Raw genomic sequence first — 27,305 nt, forward strand, 5'->3', positions numbered from 1 at the left:
ACTATTAATGAACCACAGAACCATACTGTTTACACTCTTCAAGACAAAAAACTACTAAAACATACAAAATGCTTACTAACAGTTGTCACTGCATTTTAAACTGAGATTGAAGAAATTTCCTTAACATCCAATATTTTACACACATCATTTTTAAGATAGATTTCTGAAATGAAAGTGGAGGAGCAGTGAAAGGAGCTGATTGACATGGACTCACCACTCATTGTCCACAGGTGTGATGTCAATGCGAGGGGGTGTAACGAAGGGGAGTGTGGTTGGTCTTGCCATGATCTCGTCATCTGGACTGCGGGACCTCTCCGTCTGCCGCCATGATAAAGGAGGCAACTGTAGGTTACCGGAAAAACGGCGCCGTCCTCGCCGCAGGTCCACCCCCAGCGTGCAACCCGAAGAGGTGAAAGATTCACTTAGTCTGCAGTCCGGAGGCTCTGTACTGTCCTGGAGTGAGAAACGAAGTAGGTAGATGGTAAAAAAAATGTCAGCAGCTAAGGCTATTTGATGGCTGTATTGTACATGTTCTACCAGTTAAACAGGAGTTCTATAAATGCAATGAAAATGTAAATAAAAAGTGAGAAAGAAAGATAAACAAGAGGGTAAAAATTGGAATTGCTTTAAGTGGACTATGGAATTTTAATAAATAAGACAAATGAAAACATTGTAAAGAATTTCACACCACTAGAGGGTGCCAGCGCCTTTCACTCAACATTCAACTTCGGTTTCTTGAAAACACAAAATGACATTTAATAGAAGTCTGTTGTACAAACAAAAGCTCTAAAAGCGGGAACGTAGAAGATAAATATTTCAAATATTTGGATTAGACGTGTCAGGTAAATCTTCACAGTCAAATATATTCAGTAATCAATCAAGCACCGTTACAAATACTAAAAACAAGCACGAAAATGTGATATGGTATGGTTGTGATTTTTATGTATTTATTTATTTTTTAGATGAATATTAAAATACTGCTTAGCAAAAGTACTACCACCTAAAATCCAATGGATTACCACTATACATCCATTGCACATTTTGTGAGGAAAGGGAAAGACTAAAAACTCCCCCACAGGACTGAGATATGAGAAGCACTGCATTGATTGATACATGCAGTGGTTGCTCTAATAAATTTTCCTTTACCGCTGTGTTCCCACATACACGCTGTTCATTTGTGTGAACTGAAAAACCATGACAAGCAGACTTCTTTCAGTTTAGTCATCCCCATGAGGTGCACACGCACAAAAAAAAAAAAAAAAAATACATAAACACAACCAGTAGTCAGATTCACCAACAAATGACTCATATTTGCTGGTTCAAGTTCAATTTGAATCAGTCTGATGTATTCTTAACTAAGGTTATGCGAACACAATATTTTCTCTTTCTTTATCACACATATACATGTAAACCATTAACTTCTAAGACACCAAATGCTCTCAATAACAAAGTACATAACTGTCAAAAGGTACTAATATGTAACATTTAGAGAGAAAGATGTACCTTTTGGCTTTTCCATCTACCGTCCCAGTGACAGCTTTATACCTTTTTTCAGAGAGTAAAGCAAGCAAAGATGTATAAAGAAAGTAAAAGCATTTCATTATACCTGCAAAGAGACACATGCACATAGATAGACCATGGGTTCTTAACCACAGGGCCAGGGCCCACAGGAGGGCATCAGCTAACTATTAAAGGGAGCCTCCAGATGATTTAAAAATGATTTAATGCGAGTTCAACGATTTGCGCGAGTAGATTACTGATTACACTGATAGGCGACTGCACTGCCCCGTGTCACTGTTTAGAATGGGAATTTTCTCATGATTTACAAAGTAGTTGAAAACATTAGAGATATTGTTAGTAATCAGCTGGACAAAATATATAACACTAGCCTAGTGGTTTTTGGATATTTTACTGCAAATATCTTACAAATTGTACCTTTAAACATGCCATAGAATGCAAAAATTACTTTTATAAGGTGTTTGAACACAGTTGAATGGCTGCAGTGTGTGAAAACCACTGTTAGGAACGTTCCTTTAAAAAAGTAATTAGTTATAGTTACTCACTACTTTTTCCAAAAAGTAACTGAGTTAGTAACTGAATTACTCTATAATAAAAGTAACTCGTTACCAGGGAAAGTAACTATTTAAAAAAAAAAAAAGTTGCTATATGTCAATTATTTTATTTTTTTTAGCAGTTTTCACAAGTCAGTTGAAATGAGTAGAACGGACAGGTGTTTGTACATAACTTTCAATATTTATTGCACGTCAAAAGACAGCAAGAGTTTTATCCTGCACTTCAAGTATTATCTTTGTAAGAAAAGTGTTTTTGGCCACTAGCTTTGTAGATGCATGTCACACATTACATGTACACATTAAATGCATGTTCTTGCCTTTGACCACAATGAATTTGAAGTAGCGCTTATATCTCCACCTTGAAAATGCCAACTTTTCATCGGATTGCTCCTGACTCGCCATTTCTGCTGCTGCTGCGAATCTCTGTGTAGCTGTTGCATGTGTGTTGTGTGTTCGTGTGTGTGTGTTTGGCGCTGCTGGCGCTGCCGCGTGTGCCGGCATGTGTGTAAAAACACTGGCTTTGATTGGCTACCATGAAACACATGACTCTGCCTTAGCCAATCATAATCGCTTATCTCGTTTTTAACCCACCTCCACACGCGCTGTGTGAGCCAGGGGTGCATTCGGATTGTATAGTTTATTAAATCAATGCATAGTAACGCACCGCATTTAACTTTCAGTAATGGTAACGGCGTTGTAACGATGGGAAAAGTAATTAGTTAGATTACCCCGTTACTGAAAAAATAACGTTGTTACCTAACGCCGTTCTTTTAAACGCCGTTATTCCAAACACTGGTGAAAACAACAAGCCTATAATGGTAAAAATCCACCCACTCATTGTTTTATAATGCCAATAATTCATAAACAGTCTCTCCACACTAGCAGTTCTCTCTACTATGATGACATAGGGTTAGGGTTAGGGTCCGCCATTACTATTCTCTTGCTGTAGCTGTTGGAGGTACAAAGAGCCATTAAACGTGTTTTGTGTTGGGATCCACCAACGAACATAGGAGTCTTCATAGACTGATGAGGACACGGTTATTAACTTTCATTTTCGAAAAAAAAACAAACCCTATACATTAGAGCTACCATTTTACACCAGATTGCCTCACAAATGAAGGTCAGTTCTGCGCTGGAGTTGGGCAACTGTAACACTGCGATGCCCTCAAGCATGAGCTCTTGAAGCTCCGGGCCAGGGTTGCCAGGTTTTCACAATAAAACCCGCCAAATTGCTACGCAAAACTGTTTTGAGGGTGATCCCCCTTTAAAAATTACATTCTGGTGGGATAAAATACACGTTTTTGGTGGGATTGCCCTGCTAAAAATTTGCATTTAAAGGGGCTAAATATCATGTTACTGTGGGAAACAGTGGACAACACTGAGCTCCAAACTTGTCTGAAAAGGGAGGCGGGAGCAGTGGTGCAGTTTCATTTAAAGGGGACAAAAACGAATAACCCCAAAAGTGGCAATTTCAACAAGCTATAAAAAATTATCTATTAGGTATTCTGAGATAAAACTTCACATACACAAACTGGGGACATCAGAGAACAATATTAGTGCCATTATCCCACAGCAGATTAAATGTGACTGGAGAGACAGAAGAGACATCACACTATTCATGTGAGTTCAGGGGTTCATCTCATAAACCAAGAGTTTAATAAATTGAGCAGACCCAAAATAGTGCCTGCAACAGAACAAGAATTGCATCCACTAATACCTGATAGTCATTTAATATGCACTTAAAAATAGAGACAAACAAGCCCTCCATCACAAAGTTTAAAGCTTTCAAGGACTTAGTCAAATACATGGCTTATTAATAAAAACTGAGCTGACCAAGCCAAATTACTGAAACACAAACAGAGAGATACCTCAAACTAGACAGAAGCAACATCACAACACAGTCAATTGGAGGGGTGAATATCCCTAAACAAAGAGTGCAAACTGTTAGAACATTAGAGCAGAGTGACTAAGAAAAGTATCCAAAGAGACATGCAGACAGGGACAGACATGAAAGAATCCACACTGTGTCCCCACTGCACACAAATTAACTGGAAACAGAAGTGTACTTTTTGACCTCATGTCTGAACTACACATAGACCAGGGACACTTTATTGCACAGACCACCCCAAAGATTTCCATCTGAAAGCACACAAGGACAAACTCTCAGGCCTGCAAGGTTAAACTCTAGCAAGCCCAGCTGCAAGCTATGTAAGGCCCTGACATGACAAAAGGGCAACCAGCAAAGGCCACCAACTATAAAACAACCTATACAACAGACATAGGCAATATACAAGCAATATACAACAGACATGAAATGTTTTTTAAAAGTCAAGCATACATATATTGTTACTGCTCTGTAAAGCCAAGCAATTTGTGAGAATGAGTTTGCAGACTGCCTAATCAATATTAATATTGGGAATACGTATGTAACTGTCCATAAATCTATACATTTATTAGCCAAACAACGGACATTTTCTCAAAAGCTGTACCAGTTACAGAGGGATTCAAATCCCATTTACTGCTATGACTCGTCATTACTGTTGCACATTCTCATTGGTTTGCTGGCCTGTGGATGATTTCATACTCAAGTAAAGCTATCCATGAATTGGTTATGCAAGCGGAAAACTATACTTGCTGCCAGATTTTGATTGCCGAAAATCACATTACATTTGATGCCAAACTGACTCAAATCAATTGAAAGAAAAAAAATTGTTACTCTATATTTTCATGATTTCTTGAACAAAATGTTGATATCCACTAAAAACATTTTTTCATAAATTTTGCCCATAGACAGAGTACGTTCAAGGTACACGTTATTTGGCAACATGCTTGAGAAAACTAGTCGAAAGTTTCGTTTGCCATTTCCTGGCAACAGCCCTACTTAGTGTTTCTTATTTGCGGTCTATTAAAAATTTATAAATTAATTAGTATACCCATTTACTGTTTAGGTGTGTGCACAAATAACCAAATATTTTTATATTTGATCTGTAATTATTATTGGAAAAATAAAAACACTTTTCAAATTTTAAGCTATAATTGCAGGGAATCCATGATAAATCCTAACCATGCAAACTAAAAGTCAGTTATAACTAAATGCGTTGGGTCCCGCTATGGAGTATGTTAAAAAGTTGATTGTATTTGATCACAGAATGTCGTTGTTTGCCTCCAAAGTTTGGAATTACTTAGATCAAAATTATCTTACTAAATGATCTTACAAAATGTAATTACTTTTGACCAAATGAATTCTGTGATACTGAGTTACATTTACATGTATTCATTTAGCAGACACTTTTATCCAAAGTGGCTTACAAATGAGTTGTCATAATATCACCACCATTATTACTTTTATTACTGTAATTATTATATGGCGTTGTATGTTTGGACATACCAGTGTTTCCTCATATTTACGAGTTATGAATGAGTTTGCAGTCTGAACTGAATATGAGGAGACAAAAATGAGACTGTACTGCATAATAATAGACAAAAATAGACTGCATAATAGACAAAAACTTTTTAAGAAGTTGTCCTTGAGGGCTGCATGCAAAAAGAAAAAAATATATGTGACAGTAGTTCAACTGACAAGCAACTGACTTGGGTTCTTTTTATCATTTTTTCTAAAAGACTCATGAATTCACAAGGTTTATTCAGTCAATCATTGAATAAACCGAATTGCAAAGAGTGGTTTAATGAATCAACATCTGACTGACTTAATAGTATAAAAATACTATTATTTTATTCCACAAATGAATGTCAAAAAATAAAGCCAAAGCAGAATAAATGACTTTCTGTTATGTCGTAAAATCAATTTCCCTAAAGAGAACCCAGCTGTTACACTCTATTTGTCTTGATATACAACTCTGTCAATCAAATTCAAGGACCAGAAGTAACTGTCATAAATAAATATTCAATGCAAAACACAAAATTCTATGGACAGGACTGGCATATATAATGTTACTAATAATTTACAAATGTAAGCTTCTTTTTACAAAAAAAAAAAAATCCTGCTGCTGTTTGATATTTATGTCACTGTTTCTGAGGCTTTATCAGATGAGCCAGACACAAGATTGCACAACAGAACACATGTATTTTATCACATATCCTGCTGCTAACAAGAGGGTTTGTCAAGCATCAATGTGTGACAAGGACGGAGCAAACGCAGAAGCAAGAAGCAAGGAAATCAGAAAGCATAGAGGAAGGCTCAGCAGATCAAGAGTAGAGCACTGTAGCTGGATCTGTGCCCATCAATCTCATGGCTCAGCAGGAAACCAGGACTACCAGACACAATACACAATAGGCAGTTCTTTCGGCGGCATCCTAACTGGGCCTCATAAGTGAGTAATTTGGCATGCTCTACATAGGCAGCAATCGTTGCACAATACAAATAGCATGGCACATAGGAGTGATAGCCTAATAAGCATAAAAATACACAGCATTCACAAATAATGGGTAAAATAACTAACTTGTTGACTGAACTTGGTGAGAAGTATACTTCAAAACATTAGCCTGACCCACCGGTATTTCATGTTTGTTAGTTTTTTGCCTTTAAATTTTATTTTCATCTTATTTGCTGAAAATGTGCATCTTTGTGGTCAGTCAGTGTGTATCGCATTAAGTTCTTTTTCACAGCTTTTCATAGGTCATTGCACTTAATAACTCTTTTTAACATCAAGCATGTTCCGTGCTTTATTTTCTCATTCTTGCATATTTCTTTATCATGTGCATCAAAGCGATTTGTCAGTGGGCACTGCGAGAGTTTTTCTGCTTAATACCAGTTTTATGTTTCTGTCGTTTAGAATACATATCTGCTAGTTTAATTCATTTACTGCTTATTTTATTTAAAACTTTGTTGATTGTACATATTGTTTTCTGTTTACTTTAATTAGAATCTAAAATATATATATATATATATATATGTATATATATATATATATATATATATATATATATATAAAATAATAATAATAATAGTAAATAATAAATATAAATATATATATGTCACCTGTTCATTTGCGAAAAGGGTCAAACTGTACCACAGAAGTTTTCATTTCAAGCCATTCCTGTCCTATAGGCTTTGCTGTGTTAATTAGAAAGGCGTGGACAGCTGTATTCAATCAAGTGGGTTAAGATGTGTAATTAAGTGAAGTCAATGTGCTGGCGCGGAGGACCGATGAGGTAAAGATCGAGGTAGAGGAAGACCTATGAGGTAAAGATCTGCGACTCTACCTGCGCAACTCAACCAAGCAACGACACAGACAAGACACAGTAGTATCATTCTCTTATTGTACTTCTTTTCCACTCCTAGCCTCTTTCAACCTTGGCGGCTCGACATCACAGGTACCCATAAATCAGAAAACCAACTCAACCTCATCTTTACACTTGTATCACAGATAACATCTTGGTCAAACCCTTTCATGTCTCACATAATTTCTTTATTACTTTTAATCTACCTTGTTCTGCACCACCGGTCTCATTCTTGACTTTCTTCTGTGGAATCATCCTCTCTAACCACCCCTACACACTTCTCATCATTAGATGTGAACTGTGCCACAGATACTACAGCTAGCTGCCTAGACAATATCTGTCTTATTTCCACCAGACCAGTACGTGCTACTCCCTCCAACCCCTTGTTAACTGATGTCCTTTGTGAGAATTGGACAAAAAAATGACAAAAAATCAATAGATTCATCTGATCTCAGCAGGTATCAGTCTATCTTCATTTTCCACCAAAGTCCATGCTGCCAACCTTCTTCCATAACAATATTCACAGTGCATAAGACACATGTAAATTCTTCAAAACATGCAATACTTTGTCACCCTCTGCCACCTCCCAACATCTCTTTAACTACTGACAATTTTACTAATCACTTCACAAACAAAACCACATCCACTAGCAGTCAGTTCTTGGCTCGACTTATCCAGGATCTCTCAGCAAACACTCACACAGCTGACCATCTTCTCTCTTCCTTCTCTCCTCTTACAGAAGATGAAGAATCTAAACTTATTCTTTCCACCCACCCTACCACCTCACCTCCAGACCCACTCCCCTAACATCTCCTACAAGCTACTTCCCTTGCACTTCTGCATTCAATCACACATATCATAAACACATCTCTTTTCATAGGCATTTTCTCCCGGCACATTCAAGAAGGCTAGGAGTAACTGCTTTAAAAAAACTACAATAGACCTCACTTGTTGAAAGCTACAGGCCCTTTTCTCTCCTTCCTTTCATAGCAAAATCACATTGTTTTTAACCAAGTGTCTTCCTTTCTCTCACAGAATAACCAGCTGGACAATAACCAATCTGGATTTAAAAGTGGACATTCAACTGAAATCGCCTTGATGTCAGTCACTGAAATGCTACGGAATGCAAGTGCTGAGTCCAAATCTTCAGTTCTCATTCTCCAAGATCTATCTGCTGCATTCAAAACTGATGTCCACCGTCTCATTGCTCAGCATCAACAAAACTACATTCAACTGGTTTGAGTCTTACCTCACAGGTAGGTCCTTGAGGGTAGCTTGGGGAGTTTTGGGAGAAGTTTCCAAATTACATCAACTGGTCACTGGGGTTCCTCAGGGATCACTTGTTGGGCCCCTCATCTTCTCTATGTACACTACATAACTTGGAACCATCATTCAGGTTCATGGTTTTTCCAATCATTGCAGTGCTGATGACACACAGCTCTACTCCTCATTTCAACCAGATGATGGTACCTGCTTAGATCTCAGACTGCCTAAGAGACATCTCAGCATCGATGACAGATCATCACCTGCAGCTCAACCTGGCAAAGACAGAACTTATCATCTTCCTAGCCACCCCATTAGTACAGCACCAGGTTACCATACAGCTGGGCTTTTCAAAGAAAATCTCATTGAGTTTGGCCAGTAATCTTGGGTTGATCCTTGATGATCAGCTGACCTTTAACCCTTAAATGCATGGATGTTTCGCCAATCATTATTACATATTAAGGTCTTTGGCAACCTGGACCTATATATCCAACATGGATAGATCTCTAACTGCTGCAATGGCAAAATAAAATTGCTAACCTTTCGAAGCTTAGAAGGGTTCAATTTGAGCAGATGATTTTACTATCACTGTCATCATCAGAGCGCACTTCCCCAGTACATTCAGCATCTGGCTCATATTTGCAATCTCAACCATATTCTCAAAATTATAAATTTTTTAGGGACTTTAAAATCAATATTTTGATCGCTGGCAGCTTATTCATCACATCCACCATCAAATTACAGTGACAGTTTCATTGTGTACAGTAAAGCTATTCAAGCCAGTTCAGTTTTTGTTGATGATCACGATAACATGAATTTACCAATTTTTTTTTGTTTCAAATTATTGCTGCACAGTGTGTATCAAACTGACCATGTCATGTGATTTCAGAAAACGAGGCTTATATTATACTATTTCAAAACATAAACATATCTCGATTCAGTTCAGTCTTTTAGTTTGAGTGGACTTTTCTATAAGGTCCTTTAAAATCTTTAAAGGGGTCATATGATGCTTTTTAAAAGATCATTATTTTGTGTATATGGTTTAATACAATATATTGACATGTTTTTATGTTAAAAAATCACATTATTTTTCAAAAACTGTACATTATTGTAGGTCCTCTATGCCCTGCCTCTCTCAAACGTGTTTTCTACAAAGTCCCTCCTTCTGACAAGCATAGTCTGCTCTGATTGGCTAACTGACCCAGTGCATTGTGGCCGAAAGGGGTACAGAAGTTGGGTGACTGACACAGTGATGAAGCTCATAAAACTCTGCATTTGATCAGTCAATAGCACATACTTAAATTAATAACAAAACATACTTACAGTATCAGATTCAGAAGTGAATCAATTTGTCGTAGCAAAGTCAGAATTATCTCCTCTTCTAGGTTCATTAAACAGTTGTCCATAAAATGCGTTGCTGATTCCTAAATGAATCTACTTTCGGAAGGCCAAATAAAGTGCTTTTGCTTTTGTCTATATACACACAGCATCTCCCTGACATGGCAGCTTCAACACTTTTGTTACTGAAATGATGCCTTCTTTCTTTGCGTGAACATTAAGGCAGCATTATGCAAATATTTCCACAAAGTAACGTAGACGTGGGGGCATGTCTAAATGAGCCTCTTTAGTGGGGTGTGGCAGTCTCTTTGAATTTGAGACTTTAGTCTTTGCAACTTTATAGATCTTCATTATACACAAAGAGCTTGTAACACTCCAAAGAGAAAGGAAACATTTAAATTGCATCATATGACCCCTTTAATGTTTAATAATTTCATGATATAATAGATTATGCATTTAATTTTTTATCTTTTTTTTTTTTTTTTTTTGCTGTTATCAATGCATTTACAATATTTTAAAACAGCCACTCATGTTGAGACTCGGCTCAGCTGATTAGAAGTTTTCCAATTACACGATGTGTATATTTCTAAACATTTCTTTTGCCTTGCCTGCCATTTTTGATTTATTTTTCCACAGAACTTATCTCAGTGTTTAATAGAACTGCATTTTCTGTGAAGGATGCATGCCATTCTGCCTTTAAATTTGGAAAACGTTTTTTTTTTAGGTGGCAGCATAATTAAAATACTTAGATATTAAATCAGCATTTGTATCCATGATGCCTTAAAATACAGCCCATATAAGAAGCTCACTATGGATCAAAGCATATGTTTACACACTCAAATACTCCACTACCAGAATTCTCAGCAAAATAAATTCAAAAATATTGAGTCTGACAGTGCTCTGCAGTTTACGGTTTATTCTATATTTTATGTTAACAGTCAATCTGAATGAACCTTGTGGTTACACAATCAATCAACTGCATTTCATGTCTTCATCATGTCAGCCATTGGCAAAAGTCTCCATCAATTTTTAAACAGCTCTGTGAGCTCAATGTAATGGGTCCAAGGCCACAGACCAGACTGCAGCACAAAGAACAATCTCATCAAAGAAAATAGACTGAAGAACGTTCAAGTGTAGAGTTTAATCAGAGTGCTGATAAAGGATCAGCTTTATACTTACCAAGTGCTGATGGAAAAAGTATGTGTTATATCTACTGGGATGGAGTGTGCAGAGCCTTTTCAATGTATCCTCTAAGGGACTGACAGACTCCCACAGGAATTGTGTGAGAGAGATCAAGAAGCAGAGAAAGCAAGGAAAGTGTAAAAAAAAAAGTTGAGAAACGTTTAATGTTATGGCCAACAGCTTATAGTTTTGATGTGAAGGAGTGTCATCAGTCATGAACGGTTTAAAATTTGAGTTTCTGGTGAATTCATGCCTTATATGACATTGTTACATATTACTATTTGCACACTTTTATTCTGACTGGGTTAGTAGTAGTAGACGTAGTATGTACCGTAGTAGGAATTTAATAATAATATATATAAAAAAAAACAGTTTCCCCACATTTTCATTTTGAATTTAAACTGAAAAAGTGCCAATGAAGTGCAAAATGTCTTTAAAGTGTGAGGACAGTACACATTCATCTATGTGTGCATGTAAGAGTAAGATGTAGGTCACAATTTCCTTGAAAAGTATCCTGCAAAAACAAACATCCTACTAAAATCTTTCATCTTCGTGTCAAAATGAGATATTTAGTATATTTGCTTAAATAATCCTCAAACACTGTCTCCAAGTTACACCAGGCATTAATATTCACCAGCTACTGTGTACTGCTTTGTTAGATGGAAATGTTTGTTAGTTCAAGGTTAGTTATGAGGGCCTTATAGTTCTAATATTCTAATATAGTAAATAGTGGTTACTATGTGATTTAATATGATGGTTATTAATTAAACATTTACATTTGATTAATCTTGAATATTTGGTTACATCCTCTGTAATAAGTGTGGTGTTTTTCAAGGTCAACCAACATTACACAAAAGACCACAAAGACAAAAGCTCCTGAAAACACTAGAAGACACATACACGAAGTCCGGCAGCATGCAAACCAAGAGGGAGCCAAAAATGATAAATCTGCACAGTCAAATACTGTGCTGAAGTGAGGGGATGAGTAAGGAAATGCAGTATGTATATCGTCAATTTTCATCTTTACAGAGACACAACTTCCTACAGTCTGATTGTCAAGGAACACTTTGTATGGTTTGATTACTGGATCAGCTCACTGGATCAGCTCCTATCTAGGAACAATTTCCCAGCACCTCTCCATCTCCTCTATGTCCCTTTTAACTTTTCCCATTCCTTCTCATTTCTTCCCTACCTCAGGGATATAGATCCACTTCTTGATGTCCTTGTCTTCACATATGCTCCTAAAAACCATTAAAGTCATTTTAGGCAATAACCATCATATTTAAAGAGATGGAGTTCCTGAATGAATCTGTGTTTTTTATTTATTTGCTATTTTTTATTAGCTGGCGGAATGATTCAATAACTCACTAATAATGACAGTCATATGCTTAGTTCTTGAATGAATGTTCCAGTGTTTTGAATGAATCGGTTTAGTAGTTGACCAATTGTTTATAATAAGCATGAAATGTTGGACACTTCTTGCACTCAAGAGTTGCAGATTTCCTTAAGCTGAAGAGGAGCCATCAGACTTCAAAGCCGGATAACAAAATCACTGCATAATGATGTGATCACATTAGTTGAAATTTCATGGCTAGAAGGGGAGGTGAGTCGAGGAAAAATTAAATGTCAAGTGCATAATGTATGTCTTTTGAGACTGAACTCTTAACTCTACGCATAAGAACTTAATAAAGGGTCGAAAGAAAAGTCCCCAACTCTAATGCATAGACTGATAGTTTTCTGGAACACGCAAACACAGACAAGCAGAGTGATACAAGTCATAGTGGACTAAATATCAGCGTTCTTGTGGCAGCGTACAGCCAATTACACAATGTGTCAGAAAACAGAATTATAAATCAGCCCCCTTGAGTATATCCACAGGTGTTCCCCAAGGATCTATTCTGGGCCCATTGCTTTTTACATTTTTGTCATGTTTGTCCCAACAGTAACATCCAAATGTATCCGGGTGACACTATTATTTATATACATGAAAGCAGTGTGTCAAAAGTCGCAAATGAACTTCCTCGAATCAACAAAATCCTCGGTTGTATGTGAATATTAGAACAACTGCACATCTTTCCACAAAGAGTGGAGAAAGAGGTGACTCAGTTATTTTACATTTAGTCAGTTTGTATTTTCAGTCAAAGCTGCAAGGCAATGGAACTCCAACCCATCAACAATTAGAAGACTAAAAACATAGTTCTTTTCAATTTCATTTTAACTCTTTGAGTGGTGCGGTCACACATTTGGTATTTTTATTTCTGTTCCCCTGGGAATACATTCTAACATATGGGGTTTGGTGACATCACATAACTGCCAAATTCAAACTGCTTTCGTGCTTTTATTCTGGCGCTGAGATTTCAAGCCAGACTCTGCACTTGTCATATAACTGTGCTTTTAACCATATAATGTATATTTTAGGTTTCAGATATTTAAATACACATAAGTCCTAGTAAAACGATACATTTCATTTATAAAATGCACATGGATGTCTATGGACCAGCCACTACTTGCATGTATTTCAGGAGAAATTGATGAATTCACGTCTTGTAAATCCGACTGACAGGACTCTCTGAACTACAGATCGAACAAACATGGCGGTGCGCATCTCACGGTATAGATCACAATCAAGCTCTTTTATGACCGTTTTTAAACTAAACAACCCACTCACTTAAACATATTTGTTAATCTGAATATCAGATAGTTGATGACATTGTAAGCATGTGTTAAATATTTTGAATAAAAAAGTAAAAAACTAAATAAATGCGATCCATCTGTCATACAGTGTTTTCGTAGCTGCGGTATATCACGTGACAAACATGACACGTAGCCAGGAAACATATGGGGAAACATTCTAAAATAAGTCGCCTAAATAAAAATAAAAAAACAGCAGTAAAAAGGTTTTACAAATGGTTACAACTCAATATTAATACAGTGTCAATCATTGTCAATGCTTGACTAATCAGAATCAAAAACTGACCCACATTAGTCAAATCCACTAGTAGTTTTTTGAAATACATGATCCTGTGCCACTATGCTCACCTCATTAGGTGACACAGTCAGAACGCTCTGGCTTTTCCTCATCTTCTGTGAAGTTTTCCTCTCCCCGTCTTGCACAGGCCTGCTCTGCTGACACTCCTGCACAAAACATCAACACAAACCCACACAATCAACTCTTGCAGCAAAGACACAAAGAACAGAGGAGAGAAAAGACATATGACCTTGCTTGCTTGTGAGAGAGATGCCACAGGGTAATTTTAAGATGGGAAGTCTTTCACTATTCTTAAGTAAAGTGATAAAGAGAGCAGCAAAGTTTGTCTGCAGTCTGACAGTGACAAGCATCTCTTAAACCCCTCACAAGTCACCTTTTATCACCTTAATATTTTTTCCAGCCTGTCTAAACTGACTTGCAAAAATGATCTTAAGATGAGATCCCGGAACGGAGCATTTTTACATCCCTAAAATGAAAATAATAAGAAAAATAAAGTGCATTGTAGATTTTTTTGGACTAATGTTATTGTAATCATAATCTCTTTTAATTTACTAGTGGAAAGATATTGCACTAAATTTGACTGTCTTATGTTAGAAGTATGTTATAGTGTTTCTTTAAAATACAGAATTATAGATAAAAATGCTTTACAATATCATGGTTTATTACATCCCACATATTAATAATTTCCAATCAATCAATTTTACTGCTGTATAAGTACATTTTACTGAATCATGCTATTTACACAAGTCCATAATTGAGATGTTCTGGGATGGGTCTTTCTGAAAACTGTACAATTAAAGGGTTATTTAGACAATCCTGCTCTTCTATAGTTGTGTACTGAATGAGAATTATCATACAGATGAGCTGGTTTTTATAACTATAAACGTGACTCTGAATTAATGAAATATTCCACAGGGTTTGAATGTGATTTTCAATGAGCAACGTTAACCAGCAGGAAAATAATACATTGACAATGTTCTGTTGCTGTAAATTGGAGTTGCTCAACTGTAGCGACACAAAGTGCATTTGAAAATTCAATTTGAGGAAGATTCTCTGGAAGAAAAAAACAAAACAAAAGAGAACACTGTCTGAATGAAAGCTCATCACAGGTCAGAATGCATCAGATTTATAAAATAATATTTTTTTCTGCATGTTCTCTACACAGTTTACACTCTGGCCTGCCAGTCTCATTCCTCTTCTTGTTATTGAACTTGACTGAACATTTTGTTTTTTATGCCACAGCTGTCTGCGGCCACTGCCAAGGTTCTCTCTTCAGTATCTCTTTAAGGCTATGTTTTCTTGTCAATCCATCAGTCACTTCTGTGCCTAGCTCAATCCACAGCCACTCAATGCAAAGGACAGTCCAGGCCATGGTGAACTAGGAATATAGCAGCTGTCTCTCAACAGCTGAAAGCCTTAAAAACACGATTCCATAACCACTTTCTATTGATTTGACCTCTGCTTTCTTACCCTGTCAGGGAGCTCCCCGCAGCCTGACCATACTGACATTAACTAGAGAAAGAGTTAGATGGCCGGTCGGGTCTAATAGTAAGTAAAAGCTTGCTTTAAATGTTGCCAATGTCACTGAATTCATGCAGCATGTAAAGGAGTCTGGCACCATGTGGGTCTTTTATATGACATTCACTTATCTTTAGACACTTACACAAAGAGCTCTAAAAGGGATTTTTTTTTTACATTTCAGGTGGTTTACTAGGTGGAAATGTACATTTTCAACAACCAATCACTTGACATAAGTATTTTGTTGTGCTTCTGAAATCTGTAAATTGTTCAATATTAGTGCAAAATATTAAATAAAAAAAAATCTAAATAAATACTTCACACGTGTCACACACCTGGACTCATTTAGTGTTTTTGCCCCTGTGACCCAGTTTCTGTCTTCCGTATTTGGTTTGATTAGTTCCCAGGTGTGTCTATTCTCTTCCTCATGTGTGTTAATTTAGTGATTCCATCCACCTGTGTTTCCCCATTATCCTCTGTACATAAGCCTTGTCCTTTCAGTTCTGTTTTGTCGGGTCTCCTCACTTGATGCCTATTTGCTACTAACTCACTCACTTACGTGTGTCTATCGCTGTGCTCCATGAGTTGTATATATTAAAAGCCTTATTTCGTTTATCATCGGCTCCGTGTTCCTTCCGGCAGCGCAAACCGTGACAACACGACTACGGAAACACTTTTTTTTTTTTTTTGCCCCAGAGTAAAAAGTAAAATTGGCAACTGAGAGATACAACATAAGAGAAAAAAATATAGATATAAATTTGCAATTGTGGCACATGAAGTCATATTTTTACGACAAATAAAATACAGGGTTCTGCCATGAAACCCTATATAGTGCAGTCCGATATGTTCTAATTTGATATAATAACTAATCATTAATCACAGGTTACAGTTGATTGGTTTCTTTATGTATCAAAAGCCAATGAGCTTGCTGCTCAACATTCATTGATTTGGCTAGTGCTCGCTGTAGCATTTGCAGTGCGCTTCAGAAACCATCCACCTTCCCCAGCTCCACCTGTATAGATCTGCTATGGGCTGATTTCATTTGTGTTATATGGGGGTAAGTTCCTGTTTTTCCTTATTTTGTTCTGTTTCCTGTCATTTTTTTAGTTTGATTATAATTGATTCCCTGCACCTGTCTGTTCCTTGTTATCCTGCTTTTATAAACCTTAGTCCTTTCAGTTCAGTTTTGTCGGGTCTACCAGTTACATATGTGGGTCTTCCTCCTGTTCTCCATATTTTGAATTACCCCTGTGTTGGACTAATAAAGACAATTTCGTTTATCCTCAGCTCAGTGTTCCTTCCGTCAGCGTATAGTGTGACACATATATGATATATGTGCAGCAGCAATATTTCTTACATGCTCACAGCAGCATATCTGAGGATGTAGCGAGTCACTGTACTTGCTCTGCCGCAGCAGCAGTGAAGCACATCTATTCCACCAAGACCAAACACATCAACATTGTCATGTACATTACCATGCCAAACTCTCAGAGATTTGTTTTGACAAATTACATTGTGAGATTTGAAATCACAACGTGAGTTTCAAGAAGTTGCCTGGCTGAATGAGAGCCAAGAAGCTTAAAGTTAAAACTGAGGGAAAAAAAAAAAACACCCTTTGAGCGGAGCGGTTCAAAGTGGTCTATAGTCTACATTTCAACTTTACTGTTATAAAAAAACTCTTGAAATAAAAGGCCCAGGAGGCAAACCTCTCATATTCATTTAAAGAATGGATGCATAACATGTGCATCAGGAAAAACATGAGCTTCACAGATACTCCACAGTCTGAGGCCCCAATTACCAATTTACCTAATCACCTCTACCCATTCAAAGAGTAAATTAATGATAACTGTGTTATAATATAATACTGTAATTGCTGCAATCTGCCCAATCACCAGCCCCCAAAAGAAATGGTGGTGAGTCACTGCCAGCTAAGTTACCATCCACATTACATCCTCCTGCTAATCACAAAGTCTTCTACGGATGCAGAACAAATACTGTATGTCAGCATCTGTGGATCTCAAATCCTGTTTTACCTTACATTTTATGTTTTCACATAGACGTTTTACTCAGTTCCTCACTTGTTTGTTATCTGGTTTTTGCAAATATTTGCATTTTGCATGGATTCGTATTAGTAATTGTTTTAATATTCAATGGTAGCGTCAATCTAGTTAATAATATCAATAACTGTATGTGGTTGTTTATATTTTTCATCTTCTCAAACATCTGAGGCAGTTTCTCTCTTGCCACTGATTTTGTAAAGCTGCATTAGAAGTATTGCAAGAAGCACTTCACAAATACATTTCCTGGAATTCTAAATAAGATTCGTTTTTTTCTTTGACATAAAGGTCAAGTTTGCTGTTTTGCTCTTCGCTTGCTTTGCACACTTTCCAACAACATTAAGCTTTAAAAACAGCCTAATAAACACTGCTAGTCTATTCTCATTAGACAATCACATGAAAGGGTTCTAATATTTGACGCGGCTTTTGAGCAACAGCACAATCTGGTCCCACTGCTGTCGTTTTGTTGTTCTTCTGTGAAAGGCTCTGACATCCCGAAAAATAATTACTGTGACTAAAACTCTTCTTTTGCCAGATGTTTTGACATATGACAGGCAGCATGTATAATGCCCCTTCAAGCAAACATACATACTCTATGTTTCAGTGGTTAAACACAATTAGTTACAGTCCGTTTGAATAAATTTGTTTTAGAAAGATAAATTGTTTTAGAAAGATATATATTATTAAACTATACTGCTTCTTCTCTCTCTTTGAGCCATAGAGTGCAGCAATCCACACACCCTCCTTTTTAAATGTTATTTCATGGCAGTTATCAGCAGCTTTTTCTTGCATCATCCATCCAAAAGTATTATTATTTGAAAATGTATTGACAAAACTCCTAATACAAATATATACATCTTTTTGGTTAAACTTTCCTTCATTGTTCCAATAATCTTGGATTTGGAAGTGAGTTTGGCTTTTATACTTGTGCTCGATTTGTAGTTTTGTAGAGGTTGTTACCACCATAAAATGCCAGCTGGATGTTCTTTATTTGTTTTAGGGTTACTGCCAAGCTGAACTGTTTCTAAACTATAGTTTTGTGATTCACTAACAGTTGGCCAGTCATTGTATGAAAGTTCTTTGAGGAAATCTAAACTACACAGGGTTAAACATTTGGGCTTGAGTAGAGAAAATTGATGATACAACAAAATAGCTTTTGACAAATAATGAAAAACTGCTGGAGCACAAATCCTTGTGTCATGGTATAATCACAAACTCATAGAAAAAATGTGTTATTATGCTATGCTTCCTTGTTGCTTTTTTGCTTTTAGCATAGAGAAAATTCCCATGGGAATGCTTAGTAAGGGTCACGCACACCCATTTGGACATCTAACTAAAGAGTTAATGATTATGGTGGGATAATGGGTCTTTAGTGTTTAATATGTCCTAATGACCTAGACTCAGTTAAAACGACTTTATAGTCACTAAGCTGCTCTCCCCTCCAGTGAGGCAATTTAGGTTCCCTTAATAACCTGTTTGTAGCAGGGAATTTCTTCTCCATTTCTCCATTGAGTATAGCAAGTAATAACCCAGAGTGTAAGAGGGGAAATGGCTTACGTGGATCAGGGAATGCCAACATTACTATTGAGCTTAAAACTAAGAGGGAACAGCGAGATATAAAGAGACAGCCATTACTTCCCATATTAAAAGTAACTTATTAAGGAAAATAAGCCCAAATTTGCTTAAAACAATTGGACACGGCAACACTAGTTAATTGGAATCACCTCTGCTCAATTATTACTGGATTATTGTTTTTCTGAACTGGTTCAACACACAGAAAACATAGACAAGACCAAGGGGCATCATTAGGTTTCATTAGACATGAGTGCTGAGAACATGAGTGGCAATGAACCATGGCTTAACAGCCTGATCTCACAATCAAAACGTACATATTTCGACGTAAATTAAAACTGTCCAATACGTATGTGCCTTTACGTATTTACACTGTCGTTTACGTATTATCTGGACGTAATTACAGGTTCGATAAGTATCTAAATTTACGTAAAAACAACCTCAAATATATACTGATAGAACGTGTTCTCTGACCAGTCAGTTATCCATAGAAATTTGCTCATGAAGCTGCTTTTCAATGCGTATCTGATTAATTTAATATTTATGTATATTTTCCCTTTTTATATATTTTTTTGATAAATGTAAGATCCCTATACCCGACCCGAACCTAAACCTACCCATTTTATACAGAATGTTAAAAGAATAAAACATAATAAAACACAATATTAGTAAAAATATAACATTAAAACGATATTTTGAGCCACTAACGTTAATCCTACACCTACCCCTAAACCTACCCATAACCATTTCTTAAAACTACATAACGTTACTGTTATAAACAAACAAATAACAGACAAACAAACGTAACGTTAATCATTTATTTTTTGCGAAAATATCAAAAGTGGTACCAAAAGTAGTTCAAATTATAAAGAGTTCCAGTCGCAGTCCTCTATGGAGGTAATAGTTTTTATAGGGTACAGAGCAGAATTTAATTTATCAATCCATGAAATTATGTCTACGTCTTCTCTCCGTGAAGACGCACTGGCGTAGTACTCAAATGTCATAAACTGAAACACGACATGTCGCAATCTGTGACGAATTGGATGAGGACCAATGAGCGTTCGATATCAGTTCCGTAAACCATGTTGTAACGTGGCGAACTGGCGCTATTTTCAAATTCAAATCATAACGAGCGCGATCTTTGACTGTGACGGACGCTGTTGCTGAGAATGAAGATGAAGATCGATTGATAAAGGGCTGAATTTGGATATGTTCCTTGCAAACATCTGGATTCTAAAGATATGCAGTACAGCAAACAAATAAAATCGATGTGATTTGTAATTGTATGCTGTGCTTTTGTGTATCTATGGTTTGCAGCATGCACAGAAATGTTATTTCCTATTAAGTAGACGAGTAAACTGCTTTCAATAAATTGAATAAAAACATGTATTGATATGACAATTAAATACAACAGATTTAAATCATTAAAGCCACGATTTTAATATTAATACATGGGAATTCATATACATTCACACTTTACGTTAGATTTACGTTTTTTAGCTTCTAACACGTAAGTATTTGTACGTTTTACTGCTATAAATACGTCAAAATTGTACGTTTCTATGTGCATGAAAACGTAAGTAAATGTACGTGTGGTAGAACCACATTTAACGTAAAAATACACACGTATTCTAATGAGATCACGTTGGGCTTAAAGGGTTAGTTCACCCAAAAAGGAAAATGATGTCATTAATAATAACGTTTTTATTAATAACATAATTTTCTTTTTTGGGTGAACTAACTTTTTAAGAATAGTAGATGACTGCTTCACACACAAATGTGAACAAACACAAAACAACAACAACAACAACAACAAACATTATTTTGGTTTAGAGTTTCAGAAGAAAAAAATAAATTTTTAAACCTTTATTTTACAAATACTCTCATAATCTGGTGAGATTTTTGTATGTCCTGCAACAGACGGTATGACCCACACATAGCCCTGATCTCAACCTCATAGACATGAAGCGAGAAAAAAATGCCAGTCAAAATACATAGATGAACTGTCGAAACATTTCCACTTTCCAGAATGCTTAGAAAAACCTGAAAATGACCTTTAAAACAATGTGAAAATGTACTGTTCTGAAGGCACTAAAATGGTTATCAACTAAAATGAAAACTATTAAAAACATTTTTGTTAACTGAAATAAAGATTAAATAGAATAAAATATAACTATTATATTAAAAACTATAAATAAAATTTTTAAATGTTTACAACAAACTGAAATATGTTTGAGTCAGTAAAGTTATTACAGGGTGTCTACAGATATAAACAAGTTAAATTTAAGACTTTTAAAGACCTTTTTAATACCACCTGATATGACATTTAAGACCAAACCTCTGATGGAAATCACACATTATTTTTTGTATGTGTAATATTTCATTTGTTAAATGTAAAAAGATTTATATGCTGCTGTTCTATTTATTATTAAGATATACAGCAAACTTTTCATATCAGCAGACAATATCCAATACTAAAAAATCCACAAAAGCACTGCCTAACTGGGATTTCTTGGTTGTGTAAAATGTATTCTGAAGCAATATTTTATCTGTGTTCTTTTAGTGTTTACAATAACGTTTTTGATGCATGTTTTGGATATTAACCTCAAGATGTTATTTGATGTTATATGAATCTGTTTTTGCAATGATTGTAAATGGTCACTGGGTCCATCAGACAGGAGAAATCTTTTGCAGTAATTGGAACCGAAAATATTTAAGACCCACCGAATCTGAATTTAAAACATTTTAAAGACCCGCGGCCACCCTGTATTAAATGGAAATAGTAAATAAAGTAAATAAAAACTGAAACTGAACTAAACCTAGAACTGAAATAAAACAATATTTTTAAAAAACTACTGAAAAATAGCAAAAGTACATAATTTATTAAAAATGAAAACTGAAAATATAAACTGAACATAAACATAAAAATAAAATCACTTAAATCGAGATAATTAAGTAATATATAATGAGTATATATAATGTATAATAATATATATAATATATAATGAATAAAAAAACTTTCGTTATGTCGAGATCACAAGAAAATTTAAGTCGCTATAATTAGAAAACAACTCTCGTTATGCCGAGATCACGAGAAATAACGTGATAACAAGAAAACAAGAATAATAATGCATGGCTGCTTAGAACCTCTGTAAATACAAAACTATTATAGTATATAAATAATATTAACATAATACTGGAAACTAAATATTAATTTAATTTAGCTAATATAAGAAGTCTTTAAACATCCTCATTTGCACCATAAAACATTTGCACAGTACTGTGCTTCTTTTCTACAGATGACTTCTAGTTCTTTTAAAGAAAGCAAATGAGAATGTTTTGAAAAAAACTACATCACACAGTTCAAAACAGTAAATTACTACTTTCAGCAGATAATGTCCATTTTATCAAGTTGTTTACAATGCCATTACATTCCTCGAAGCAATTTTTCCAGGTTAACTGAAGTCCCTTAACTCCCCGATTAGAAAGGCTCTTTCGGTCAAAAGTGCTATTTCACTTTGCGGCTTGCGTAGATTAAAAGTGTGGTTGATCGTGAGCCATGCACCACAGTTTCATTTAACCGAGCCCAGATAACATCCCTCAAAGAAAGCCTGACATCAGAAACTCCAGTCTGCCAATTATGCTTGTGGCAAATGCTTTTACATCACACGGTGTAAGCGGTGTACCAACGCCAGATCAAAGAACAACCAAGCAGCAGCAAGGAACAGATGCTGCACTGTTGTAGAAGAAAAATGTATCATTAGAAAAGTAAAGACTTAAAAAAAAAAAAAAAAGTGACAAGGATTGGAAAGGCAGAACTTTGTCACTTAATAGTCTGCAAACTCAGTACCTGAACACAGGAGGAGGCGCAAGCATCAATTACAGAACACCAGTAGCAACAATGAAACAGCACGGGAGTTTGTTAAACACTCAAACAAGGGCTCCAGGACCCAGGGGGAAATAAGTTTGTGAAAGCAGTTCCAGACCGTATCTAAAGCTTATCAGATTTTTAAGGAGTCATCATCTGATCTGTTAAAAGTTAATGATAGACTTATTGCACCCAGCGGGTCTGGTGATGGTACATCTATGTGTTTTTAAGTCTTCCCTATAGGGTTCCTGGACGTCAGAAGAACACAGGAATCAAGCACATGAAGGTACCATGGAAATGTCCTATTTGTTAAATCTAATGTGTTGCGTGCAATGGATTCCCAGTTGGCGTAATCTCACCACTAGATACCAGTCACACTGGCATTCTGCTCTCAGATGGGACATGGGTGAATAAATACAAACACCTCTTCCCTTCTGCTGCGTCTCCAAACTGGAGTTCTGAGTACAGCCGTTCAGGACAGCTATCTTCGGAACCAGTAGAAGGTTTTTTATTTTTTATTTTCTTTTAAGCAAAATACAGAATGCTGCACTTAAGTGAAACTCATACCTATTATTCTGGGTTGTAATACCCAAATAAATTCAAAATCTGAATTCAAATTTATTAAAACTATTCATTAATATAATTTATTTATACCTACAATCTAAAAAAAAAATGTTGGTAGTACATAAAGCAAACTGTGAGTTTGATCAAATAAATGTCTGGCCATAATTTGTAAAAATTTATCAGACAAAAATGTTAATTGTCTCTTGTCAATAGTACAGCAATATACTGCTTACAGAAGTCACTTTCAAACCAAGCTACTCTCTGTTATTCAATGCAGCATCGGTGTGACCAACTTAAACTGATTCTAATATCTTCTGTCCTAACACGGAAGTCACTGTTGTGTAGATTCCTATTGAAATGAATGGATTTCTCCAGCAGAAAATCGTTCACTAATGAGCACTTTTTATAGCACCAATTTTTAAAACCTTTTAAAAAATAGTGTGCTCTGCAGACTCTGACCTCAAAGTGATTCAGAAAAGTTGAATAATCTCTGTTGTTATTCTAGATACTAACCTCCAATTTTTGGCTCATAATAGAGTGAAGACTTATAATTAACATAATTACACATCGCATACTCTTGTAGGACTGGATAATTGACACTTTGCTTAATTAGTTCCACCGTAACATAACCCTGCATAAGGAAGAGGGTCAACAGAACTGAGCCTGATAACTGTGCAATGAGACCGAAGTGAATTCCTCACATCATCAGTGTAATAAAATGATACTGTTAATGGGCAGAACAAATTATTGATATTAAATATTAGCATTTTTATTATATGTGATTATTTAAAGAATTTATAATAAACTTCCAAATCAAAATAAACAGCACTAGCAAATTGGTGTGGAAGATAGGAAATAATTCTTTTAATTTATCTCAAAATGATCAGAAATGGTGAAAAGACAGAAAGCGGTAATGTACAGTAGGGAAAAAGGGCACCTGGTGATGTTTATTTCATTTAAAAATTATTAAAAGGTTTAATCATATTTTAATCATATTCTGATAATGAATGATAACAAAAATTATATATGTATAAATTGTAAATGCTATATTTACCTTAGAAATCATACAAACTGGCCATTTAACAGAGATACTGATACTGGCAATACTTACTGTGATAGTAGGTGGTACAGTATGAGATAAAACAAAAAGTGATATTCATACACCTTTTCTAAGAAATCTTGTCACAAACCTGACTTTGCTGTTCCTGTATTTGTGCTTCTGCTTTGTTCTTTTTTTATGACGAAATACTGACTTGTTATTGTATCTTTTATTTGGAAGCTGTGAAGCATGGCATTCATAATTAATAATAAAAAGAAAAACACTGTGAACGTGCTTCTTTTCAGCCCATTCAACTTACAGCATTCACAACAACATGTTGATAGCATGCTAGTTATTTAAGCATGAATGCAGCGTGTTCTGTTGAATCCAGTCAAACATGAATCAGCTCAGGTTCTGCGATGTACCTTAAAAGACCATTACAATGTCCAGTCATTTTAGACATTAACCACTGACATGAAAACAAATCCAGAAATAGAGTGGCAGAAGTGATGACTGAATCAATCAATCAATTTTCATCCAAACATTATCTAGTTATATCTTAGCAAGTGCTACTGGCAGACATTGTGAGTGAATGGTAATCACTGACACATCACTTATGAAATTTAACCCTGTTATTGATGAGTAAACACATTTTATTCTTAAATCTTAAAATCATTTAAAAAAATGCACATTTAGATAGAGGCATACAGCAGATGCTTTAACCTTTATAATGGTCCTCTCAGTGAGCTAGAAGGCAGAAAGTTCAGTGAGTTCAACTAACACCAGACCTCCGAGACTCTCTAGGGTTTCCTGATCTTTGGACATTTCCACACCTCACTGACCTATGGTATAAGACCTGAAAAATCATATTTAGAGTTGCAATTGTTGTGACTTTTATAAAGAGCCCTTCCAGTAAGTTAGTAGGGTGAAAGTTCAGAGCAACCCTCTCTCTATTAGACTACACAATATTCATGATTGAATTAAACCAAGTCAATTACCACTACCAAGTATTGAGTACATGTACAGTAAATGAAGATACTTTCCAGAAGGCCAACTATTCACTAAAAAATTCATGACGTATTCTAATTTGTTGAGATAGTGAATTGGTGGGTTTTTTGTTAGATGTGAGCCAAAATCATCACAATTAAAAGAACCAAAGACTTAAACTACTTCAATCTGTGTGCATTGAGTTTATTTAATACATGAGTTTTGACCATTTGAGTTGAATTACTGAAATAAATGAACTTTTCCATGACATTATAATTTATTGAGATGCACCTGTATATATATTTATATATATTTTAACTTGAATATGCTACCCACTGAAAAGTGCCAAGAACATGACGTGCAGATTACTTACTGGAAGACCAGGCATTAAGAAGAATGACTTTGCACACAATCTATAGTTCACTCTCCGATCCTAAGATTAAACATCCAGAGGCTAAACTTCAACAGCAGATGCAAAGCTGATGTAGCCTCTGCCCCCACATGACACCAACTTGTTTACTGACATTTAGTCATGCAAGTAATGCCTTTAGGATTGTGCTTAATTGAATTTCTGAATCATAGTTTCTCTGCATATTACAGCTGTTATTAGCAGCCAGTTGTGCATATACTGTATATTTGCTAAGGCAGTTGAAACGTCAAATGAACATTGAAATAATTTTGGACATCCAGAATGCTAAAAAATGCTTGCTGCCTGAAAAACATAAAATAAATAAATAAAATCACATAGCCTTTATCTGATTCATCATTACAATAGTCTTCAAGTTGTGTAGAAAGTAGTTGTGTATAAGTCTCGTTTATTTTAGCCATCAACTGTAACTTGGAAATATAAGTGTTCCTAAACAAAAATATAGAGCAAGTCTATTTTAAGAGTTTGCCTTCTCTATTGTCTTCTTCCATTCTATAGTTGCATTTTCATGTAAATGCAAAGCGGTTGCAGCTGAAGGGAAGGTTGATTTCAAAGGACTAAGCTTTAGTTCGTTTTAAAAGCTGAAACAGAACCAAGTTGCCAAGCTGAGTGGAAGAATTATGGCTGCTGTCATAAGCTCATTTCAAAAAGACCAGTGCCACCTCATCCACAACTAAGATTACATGTTGAGAAACGCATATATTATAAATACTTTTCTTTGTCTGTGCATATATTTATGTGCATGTTTGTGTGGGCATGTGTTTATGGGCGGTTGACAGGGCACGGTTATTTTAAAAGTCTGGAATTTAGAAATGAACATCATTATGAGCATATGGTGTGACAGAATGGCTTCTCTCACACTTACACTGAAATAAATACAATGACAATAAATCCCAGTTTAACTAGTTAAACTCTAAAGTCAAGTTCTATCATTGGCATCTGCTGTCAATTAGCGAAGAAAATAATGTTGACTCGCTAGTTTTGTCTATGTAAAATCTTTCTATTCAGCAACGAGGCTAAGCTGGCTAGCAACAATAAATGAACACAAACTGAAGATTCATGGGTGAGTGTTACAGGATTCAACAGCGTTTAAAATAGGTTTCTCGCAAGAGAGAATAAAACACTGAGGATTATTAAGATGAATGGAAGAATAAGGCAGACATTAATTAAAAATGTATTGTCATTATT

The 27,305-nt window shown here is 35.7% G+C and overlaps 1 protein-coding gene across 1 annotated transcript in view; it reads right to left on the minus strand.

Moving 5' to 3' along the window:
- Positions 1-27,305, minus strand: part of LOC128015614 (cAMP-specific 3',5'-cyclic phosphodiesterase 4B) — a 133,329-nt gene that overhangs the window by 95,270 nt on the left and 10,754 nt on the right. Inside the window, exons 2-3 of the mRNA XM_052599611.1 lie at positions 14,136-14,231; positions 215-453 (exon numbers count right to left, since the gene is read on the minus strand). Coding sequence (XP_052455571.1) covers positions 215-453; positions 14,136-14,177 — 281 coding nt within the window. The 5' untranslated portion in view covers positions 14,178-14,231. The remainder of the gene's footprint in view (positions 1-214; positions 454-14,135; positions 14,232-27,305) is intronic.

The sequence above is a fragment of the Carassius gibelio genome, chromosome A6 (assembly GCF_023724105.1).
Source record: "Carassius gibelio isolate Cgi1373 ecotype wild population from Czech Republic chromosome A6, carGib1.2-hapl.c, whole genome shotgun sequence".
Lineage (NCBI taxonomy): Eukaryota > Metazoa > Chordata > Actinopteri > Cypriniformes > Cyprinidae > Carassius > Carassius gibelio.